At 42.9% G+C, this 9,739-nt stretch overlaps 1 protein-coding gene across 1 annotated transcript; it reads right to left on the bottom strand.

Moving 5' to 3' along the window:
- Positions 1-3,183: 3,183 nt before the first annotated feature.
- lpla (lipoprotein lipase a) lies at positions 3,184-8,632 on the bottom strand. The gene is made up of 10 exons (XM_068743210.1): positions 8,530-8,632; positions 7,733-7,938; positions 7,171-7,350; positions 6,584-6,695; positions 5,634-5,876; positions 5,135-5,377; positions 4,437-4,557; positions 4,027-4,209; positions 3,836-3,940; positions 3,184-3,583 (listed from the first exon to the last, which is right to left on the bottom strand). The coding sequence occupies exons 1-10, from the start codon at positions 8,630-8,632 to the stop codon at positions 3,532-3,534; spliced, it is 1,548 nt and encodes a 515-aa protein (XP_068599311.1). The 3' UTR covers positions 3,184-3,531.
- Positions 8,633-9,739: the final 1,107 nt, after the last annotated feature.

The raw sequence follows: 9,739 nt of genomic DNA, 5'->3' as shown, positions 1-9,739 counted from the left end.
TTCTGTTGCAGCTGTTTCCTTTAAGGCTGAATGTCCTTCACGAACACTCGAACCCACCGGATCTCACGAGGAGGAGGGCTGTGTGTGTGTGTGTGTGTGTGTGTGTGCGTGCGCGTGTTCTCTCGCAGATTCACGTCAGTGCGTCCGGTTGCGCGCGTAAAGAGCGCAGATATTCTGAACCACCTTGAACAGTCTGGGTCTTAAATAGCACCTCCGACCAGCGATTGGCTGCTGACTCCGGGCGGGGAACGGGGAAATGTGTTCAAGTGAATCATTAGTTTGTTTTATGGGGAGCGTTTATGACATAGTATAACCTACTAATAAATGTACAGGGGAGTGCATTAATACTACTACTGCACTATGCTTAATTCAATCGATGGCTGATTGATTACTTGATCAGATTTGTGGGTGATCCATTCAAAGGCAGCTCAGTTTCCAGCAGTGTTGTCTTTTAAAGCTTTAATTCCTGCAGTGACAGTTTGGCCCTCAAAGCAGGAATCCGGCTCCTATACAGGCTTTAGAATCAAATTAGAATCACATTAGAATCACATTAGAATCACAGTATGATAAGAAGCTTTATATTAATTCAGGAAAAACACGACACAGTATTTCGCTCATTGAGGTTTTCATCAGGACGGATCTCCAGTGTCAGTATAAGCATAGAAATAGACAACACTCCTGATATAACTGCATTAGTATTAGTAGTATCAGTAGTATTTGACATTAAAACCTGCAGCTGCTGCTTCACGTCTACTGAGGATCATGTGGCAACAGTCAGGCAAGAGTGTTTAGCTGCACAGCAGCGGATTTGTTGCTCAACACAAGATGCCAAGTTAAAGTGGAAAGAAGGCCGATGATGATGATGATGATGAAGAACAATAAAGCATGGTGACACAGGTGAAAACAAAACTCGAATGAAGTTGTGTATAAAATATTGCATGTTGAGTAGAAAAATAATTTACCCATGCAAGATTAATAAAGGAAATTAACTTTCCTCTTTCTTATCAGTGACAATTGCTAAATATATATATATACTGAATATAAATGTGATTTTTCATCCTCAGATCCATGCGAGGAGAAGACTCTGTGTAACGTCTGACCATCTGCCCTGCAGAGTCATCCTATCGTGTCAGCATCTTCCTCGCTCAGCCTGGATTCTCATGTTTTTGTGCACTAAATTAACAAAGAGTGTTCAGCTTTCTTGTTTTTTTTTAAGTGGTAAGAAAAGCCACCAAACTATTTTGAGCATGAAGTTCAATTCTGGACACGGCATCAAACTGCTAAATGTGTTTTTTTTATATTAAACATGGTTTTATTTTCAATGCTCGCTTGAAGCATCGTATAAACGTGGATTTCAGACGTTTATTAGAGTCTCTCTAAGAGGCTGGAAACACGCCTGTCGTTTCTCGCAGGCTCTCTCTGTTCAGTTTAAGTCACATGAAGGGGTTTAAATAAAATACAACATAAGAAACTATTAACACCGCTGAGTATTATTATTAATATGTTATATTAGTATTATATTATTATACTACAACAGGCAAACAACCGTTTGCACATGTCACAGAGTTGAATCGACTATAAGTGAATGTTTTTAATGTCTTTGTATTTACTCTTTGTTAAAAACAAACCGGTTGGTCTGAAGAATCAAGTCTAAATCAGCATCTACAGAAGCTTGGATAGCTCCCTGTATTGATCAGCCATAATCACTGATATTAAAATGTATCTTACTACTCTTACTATATTTAAAATTCCTTTAGCTGCCATGAAGTCAATGCTTCACTGCTGATATTTGAAAGAGACACGTGGAAGTTCGTGGAGAGGTTGTTTCAAGGCGAGCTCCTACCTTGTCTCCAGAGCACGGTTTTCATATTTTGTTTAATGTTTTCTTTAGATAATGATTAAAGTAAATTTCAAAGAAATAAAAGATCATTTAAATAAGCAAATTATGACTTTATTTAGCCATCCTGAACTTTATTTATACAGTAAAGTAAATGCACCGAATGGTTGGCAGAGGACGACCAGTTTGATCAACCTTTTCAACACCTTGTGCATTAAAAATGCTTCATTTACAAAACATACACACACAAAATGGAAGCCTGCAAATACACATCACAGCTTAAATTACAAATATATAAATGTACATTCAATAAATACAGCATGAAGTGTTCTTGAGATGTATTATGGCTGCGACGTAGGCCAGTCCATCACAAATGGCCAAGGCGTGCATGTTTAGTTTCAGCAATTCTGCTATGTTTGACCTTTCAAAATAAGGGCATAATTAACTGTTGCAGGTGAGAGATACTGCTGACGCTTTAATGAAGTAATTATGAAGGAGCATTGAGCCATTGCTGGAACATTTAAGAAATAACCTCATTTAAATTTCATGATAAAATTTGTAAATCTAAAGAAAAACAAGCACATCCCTCTTAAAGCTTAACATCAGAATGGTGGCACGGGGCTGAAAGCTTATTAAAGTGACCAGTGACACAATAACCAAAATGCAATCAAAGAACAAGGCTTCAAAGAAAATCTGATATTCAAAATTCAAAATATATACTGATTAAAAAGTATTTACCAAGACATGTTCAGTCGATCGGAAATACTGCACGTCTTTGGCCCCTGTTGATTGTTGGAAGCCAATGGTTAAATAAAGAAAAACATTTGGGACAAAATTATTATTTTAGCAATTTTCTTCAAAAGCCCATCACTCTGAATTATTTATATTTACAATCAAAGTTCACAAAGGCCAAGAAAACAGTTCAAAATACACCCAAATCAGGAGAAATATTATGTATGTTAAAAAAGCATAAAAATGATTACAAAGATATGAAACAAGTAAATGTATAAAATGTGAGCACAACATCACAAAGAAAATACCTGTAGCCAATGTTCCCTCTAAAGGTGCGCTCGTGCGTAATTACGCACAGCTGATACGGTCTTCGCACAGCGAAAATCTACATAAATGAAAAATGCAACCTAAAATTGAAAATAACAAACACGTAAACATTCATTCTGCGCTATTTTCCACTGAGTCAGTGAGTGGCCGGTGACTGGCTGCTCCGGCTAATGATGAGGTTCACACGTTTTTACGCAGCTAATCGACGTCATCGATCGACGTCCTTACGCGCCGCCGCCACAGGCGTTTTAGCCAATGTGGAGGGAAAACACGCTCATGATACGAAGTGCTGCTTATGTCGACGCTTTATAATAACAACAAAACGAACGGCCGGTGTACGAGGGACTGCTCAGGGGGTTTGTGTGTTTGTTCAGACGCATGAACAATTAGAGGGAACATTGCCTGTAGCATATTTTTGCAACAGAAATGGCAGAGAGACGGGAAAGAGCTTGCGATTCCAGTAGGTCTCACTGGCTTGCGCTGGGAGTTGAAGCCATTGTTGAAGAAAAGGAAAATGGCATTCGGTCGGTATCCAAATATTTGCAAAGGCTTTGCCAGTGTCGTGCTGCGCCGCTTGTCTATCTTTGGATATGCATGTAAAGATGGATGATGTGCATAACTGTTCTAGTGCAACTTCAAGCGTCGTTCTGCCCAAAAAGACTTCCCTTCATCTTCAGCTTGTGCATCCTAGAAGGACAAAGAAACAGGAGTCAAGAGGAGAGCTGGCACGATCCTCTCTGCCTGTCATTGAGAGGCTATTGTAGGGGGGGGGGGGGGGGGCAGTCAATGCATGAAGTCTGCAGCGTTAGACTTCTTCAAGGTTATTTTTAAATGAAAGTCCTTAAGTTGATTCTGAAATGCATTGATCAATGACAATAAATGAATGGTTAAAAGCATATAAACCGACTGTCCGGTAACGGAAGCCTCTCATCAACGTACAATTTCTCGTTCCGGCTTGCGGCGTCCTTGAGCTTGACAAAGACTCCATCTTCTCCTCCCCTGCTGAGGTGGACAAACTCTCCTTCCTTTGCGCTGAAGATCACCCTTGAATCAAACAGGTAAAAAAATAAAAATAAAGTGCACACACATCCCAATAATCATCACCTTTATGGCGGTGAGTAAGAGCTTACTTGGACTGAGTATCTCCAGACTTGATGCGCAGTTTGCGGATATGAAACTCGCTGCTGCGCCACCAGTCCGTCCAGCTGAGGATCGTGTCCTTTTCCCAGCGCATCTTCACCATCATCAGGTCGCCGATGTCCACATCGGTGGTGATGAGGAACGACTCAGTGGTGTTAGTCTTCAACACCGGCCTGCAGGGTAAAACAAAAAAGCAAAAGTATAAGCTGCAATCAAATGCAATCCACGGCATTTGAGTGACTTATGCAGCAGGAGCGTCTTCATTTTTTAGAGTTGGGGTCACTGGAATTATTATTTTTTTTGCTGACCATCTGCTTCCCGGGACATGGAGTTTCCAAAAGGATTTCTGCGTCTTTTTTTGATTTCACCAGATGGACGTTAAAGATTTAAATGCACCTACAGGACAAATGAGATGTCTTCCTTCTCCCCGTTGTTTCCGTACAGAGAAAACTTCATGGGCTGCTCTGTGAAGCTGAGGCGGTCCTTGCTGAAGAAGTGCACCTTTACCTGATAATGAAAAACTGGGAAAGAAGAAACTGAGTTCACTGAGGTCCAGCAATGCTCTGAAGAATGATCCATGCAAGGAAAGCGGCTATGTAACGCTGATCTCTCCCTGCCTGTCTTCGTGTAACTGTCACAGATATTTATGTAAATCCAAAACGACTCATTAAGACACCCGCCAATAATGATGGTCAATGAATACACACGAGAGCCTTGAAGATAAAGGGGGCCAGTGTAGTTCATAAATAAACATTTCTACATGCATTAGTGTTGAATTACTGTGCCCCACCCCCCGAACAACTCAAATATCCTCCTCTTCAATTGATCTCCCGAAGGCCTGCCCCGCTTGTCGCACACGTCTGCTGACATGAGTGTTTACGTCTCCCTGAGAAGTGTGCGCCAGCAATAACGGCACCGGCATGCAGCCTCGAGCACAGCAGGTACTCATGCTCTGAGGATTACTTCGATTTAGGTATGTGCACAAATTAAGAAAAACGCTGGCTAATCCTCAGTAAAGTCCAGAAACCCACCGAGACTTTTCTACAAGAGTGCAATGTTCTCTTAAGCCCCAAATGCCCCCATTTTCCTGCCGTCTACCTTTATAAGGCATCATATCGCGGGTCTTCAGGTACATCCTGGCGCTGCGGGTCCTGCGGACCTTGTTGATGTTGTAGCCGAGCTTGTTGCAGCGGTTCTTTCTGCAGCTGAGGCACAGGCCCTTGTTGAAGGCCTCTTTGGAGTTGCAGCGGTAGGCCAAGCTCTGCTGCTCGGTGTTCAGCAGGGAGTCGATGAACAGGTGGATGGAGCGCTCGTGGGAGCATTTGATGATCTGGTCCATGTCTGCAGCACAGAGTACGGGAGCTGCGTGAAAAAGCGTCTTCCCCGTCGTTTGACACGTTGATATTTGGGTAGATTTAAGACACACTTAAATCTCCGCACATGATTTTTACACCCACGTTAAACCCGTTTGAGGATTTGTAGCGGATGCTTCCCAGCATGCAGGTTGGCTTGCATCCAGTTTATCCAGCTGAACTAGATTTTTGCGCTAATTGAGTCCTAGCCCACAGGCGCGTCTTCAGCACGGTGAGATACGTACTTTGGAGGCCCTTGATGCCTTCCAATGCGATTCCCATCAACGTATTCTGGATGTCGCATCCTGGCTGGAAGGCGCCGCCGTTCGGGTAAATGTCAACGTGTCCCACAGGCCTCTGGATCCCAATGCTGCGATCTGGGGAGCCCCTTGTGTTGGTGTGCAGGACGTCCACAAACTGGGCGTCGTCTGGCGACAGGGTGTTCTGGTCGTCTGCGTGTTCAAAGGTGGGACCAGCAGGATCCAGACCTAAAAAAAAAAAACAAGAAGGAGATTTCAGATTCGTTGTTCCGCACAAGCCTGAATAAGGAACAAGTATGAAGTGCCTCTCAAGCGATCCCTTCTATTAAAAGAGTTTCAGCAGAACCGTTGAAGCTCAGAACAATGTCGAGCACTAATTGTGGGCTTTAATGGCGTCCAGCCTCAGATCCCAGCCAACACACCATTATTCTAAACAGGTCAGGGAAATGTTAAAGCTGGATAAACTTCACAGTAACAAATAGAGAGATTGGACCCGTTAAATTGGCTACATGCACACATACAATAGAGTCTGGAAGCTAATGAGGAACATTTCACAGTCATGCTGCTATTTTTAAGAGCAGGGCTGGAATAATAGGGTTAGATTGTCATAATGTATGGCATGTTGGCAGGCAATCGCTTATTTGCTCAGAGACTTGGGCATTAAAAGTATAAAATAAGCAGAAAAGTGGTTTTTTTTTTTGTTAAAACACATTAAATGGGCGTATCTGGGTTCACATACTGCAAAGAGGAGCTAAATAGGAGGCCGATCATTAAATCTATGCAGTTTTATCTACTGAACCAATCAGAAAGGACGGTGACAATGTCTCATTTTCTAGTTATATTATATATTTATGCTCTCGCTTGCTTTAGCTGGATGTAACGCAAGCGGATAATGATCCAGTTAAGTCCGTTGACGGTTGAGTTCATGATCCCACCTGTGATCCTGCTGATTTTGTGATCAGTGAGATCACCAGCGACTCCAGCCGCGTGCGCGCCGAGACTGTAGCCCAGCAGGTGAATCCTGTCCCAGGGGAAATTCAGTTCGTTCTGAAAGTAAGCAAACGATCCAGATGTTGGAGTGTTTTAATAAAGTTTAGAGTAAATCCTGCACATTTGCTAGAAGTTTTTTTTCTTTTTTTTTTTTTAAACTAAAACGCTCAATTATAGCCTTAACTGAATCTGGGACAAAATGTAAGTGTTAAACTTCAAAGTCACCTCAATAAAGTACAAATGAACTAAGAATTTATTCCTGTAACTCAAGCACAGACTAAATTCTACTAAATAGTGAGCCTTAAAATGAATGGTTGCACTGAGCCACTAACACAGCTATAAAACATCTTCGCAGTCGGTTTAAAAACCGTTTACGCCGTAAAATGGCTTCAGATTCATCCACGGGGAGATTAACACCAGCAGCGATAACGGCCCCGCCGAAAGCAGCAGACCGCTTCCACTCCTTGAAAAAGACAAACACCCGTTTGCCAGTTCTCCTCCAGAATAGATGCGGTTCAATGAAATCACTCACCTGCATCCAGGTGACAAACTTGGCAATGTCGCGGCCCACTAGCCTGGTGTAGGCTGCAGATGTTGGGTAATGCTGACTGGCCCGGGTCAGCCAGTCCACCACGATCACGTTGGCCCCGGGTTCACGCTCATACAGCGCAGAAACCATTTTGGGCAGCCAGGTCTCGAACATCCCGGTTACCTGCGGTCACACACTCCCATGTTTGCTTTTCTTTTTTCCCCCACACATAGCCTGTGATTTATCCTCGGTTATAGAGTCCTGGAGACAAGTTTGCATCCTGTTGCATGACTGGCTCTAAATCACATGAAGGAGAAGACGCACGGACTGTTTGAGGGCTACCCCGTTGCCCTCAGCCTTTCCAACCTGAACAGCCTCTATAGTTTACATTGTGTTGCCCTGGCGAGACAAATGGACATTGTTTTTATGTTCATGCAGCTCTGATACCATCAATTCTCCTGTTATCTGTGGTATAGTTTCTCAACATCAGCTTCAGAGCCTGAACTGTGTACAAAGCCAATTATTTACACAAATAAAATACAAATATGCATTTGAACTGACGAACCGTCCAGCCGTGTATCACAATGAAGGTCTGCGTTTCTGAATTGAATTTGCACTCGCTGATGGTTTCTGGCCGGCCCGCCACGATGTAGCAGGTGTCGTCATCTGGGACGTCCGCTGGACGCAGGGAGAACTTGGACACAATGTCGGAGTAGTCCGAGATCCATTCGGTGGCGTTCAGCGGGGGGCCGGCGGTGCTGCTGCTGTTTGCTGTTACGACACACAGACAGTATGCAAAGACCATTAGATGCACAGGGGGGGGGGGGGGGGGGGGGGGGGGGGTACATTTATAACATTTTCATTACAACTTTCAGTTATGTTGGCATGCAACAATCAGGTATCAATGAAAAAAAAGAAACTATTGAAATGAAACTTTTAAATTGGTCAATTCAAAGCTGTTTTTCACACACAGCATGCAATTTAAGTAAACATGCATCATTGCTGAGGTTAACACTTCCAGACTGATTATTTATTTCTGAAGGTTTAAATGAGATCATGTCTGTTATTTGATCTCATGCGACTTTACTGCTGAAGTTTACTTTAGACAGAAATCCTGCAGCAGCGGCTTTCCTTTGTGCACATATGGATTTGAATGGGGGGGGGGGTGAAATGTGATGCAGACCTGCGGGACTAAATCGTGCACGCATTTTGTTGCGGGTTTACTTTAGGTAAACGCGGAACTGCGCGCTTTAATTAACCTGCTTTTCCGTTACATTGTTTCCTTCGCACAAGGCTGTGGATGAATCACGAGAGGGAATCCTGCCACCTTCACGCAAGGAATGCGTGGGAGGTCGATCTTACCAAACAGGGAGCTGGTGGTGTCTTCAGGGTCAGAAGAAAGTGCTGCAAAGAATTTGCCCAAAAATATCCAAAATGTCAAAAAACTGATATTTTCTTTTCCCATATTATTGAGAAGGTTTGATCTGAGACGAATCCGGAATATAGATCTCTCTGGATTGATCGGTTGTGGAGGTAAGGAGGTAAGAAGTTGTGGTTTGGGGGGTAAAGTTTCTGATGATCTGTCACAGATGAAGCTCCCGAGTCATTTATGGGGATCGGATTTGAATATTCGAACGTGATTGGCTGGAGGCGAAAGGGGCGGGGATTAACCCTGGGACCGTGGAGGATCATTCACAACTTCTTTACAGGCAAACCCGCAACAGTTGCAACAAGGACACAACTATAGTTATGTATTATAGTAATAGTTGTATTCTTATGTGTTTCTCAAATAAATATAATGAAATCTGAAACAGTTCTGCGACGCAAATGTTCTCTTTAACTGAGTTAAAATCCTCCTCCAACAACAAATGATATCCAGCGATGCCACATCACGTGTGATCATTTTGTGGGTGTGTTAAAAAGCCCTCATTTCTATTGGTGGACCACAAGAAGAAACACTACTGGACAACGTTCCCTCTAAGGCGCGCTCGTGCGTAATTACGCACAGCTGATACGGTCTTCGCGCAGCGAAAATCTACGTTGCGCACAAAACAAAATCCAACCCAATTTAAAAATAACATAAACACGTAAACATTCATTCTGTGCTATTTCCCACTGAGTCAGTGAGTGTCCGGTGACTGGCTGCTCCGGCTAATGATGAGATTCACATGTTTTTACGCATCTAATAGACGCCATTGTAAACGGAGTTCCAGGACTCTCGCTGGACCGCAGTACACACATCCTTTGCTTGTTCATTTTATCTGTTTTATTTGTTGATTTTTATCTCTTGTTTTTATGTTATTTATTTTTATACTATTGTGCACTTTTAGATTTGCTTTCAAATGTAAAGTGCGTTTAAAATAAAATGTATTATTATTGTGTTGCTCAAAGTTGTCCAAGGGACTGCTCAGGGAGTTTGTGTGTTTGCTCAGATGCATTAAAAATTAGAGGGAACATTGCTAATGGATGAAAAGTGATGCCAAAATTTCATGGCCCAGGCCTCAATGGTTGCATGCGAGCACGAGGACTATAAAATAAAGGGGGGGGGGGGGGGGGGTTAGGGTGAAATTAA

This window comes from Brachionichthys hirsutus, chromosome 9 (assembly GCF_040956055.1).
Source record: "Brachionichthys hirsutus isolate HB-005 chromosome 9, CSIRO-AGI_Bhir_v1, whole genome shotgun sequence".
Lineage (NCBI taxonomy): Eukaryota > Metazoa > Chordata > Actinopteri > Lophiiformes > Brachionichthyidae > Brachionichthys > Brachionichthys hirsutus.
Note: the sequence above shows the minus strand (reverse complement) of the source record. Positions and strands in the feature narration are given on the sequence as shown.

Coding starts and splice junctions, on each gene's coding strand:
- lpla (XM_068743210.1), bottom strand. CDS start 8,632: ATGGGAAAAGAAAATATCAGTTTTTTGACATTTTGGATATTTTTGGGC. Junction 5,378..5,633: donor AGGCATCAAGGGCCTCCAAA/GTACGTATCTCA, acceptor TCTGTGCTGCAG/ACATGGACCAGATCATCAAA. Junction 3,584..3,835: donor GCAAGCCGGAACGAGAAATT/GTACGTTGATGA, acceptor TTGTCCTTCTAG/GATGCACAAGCTGAAGATGA.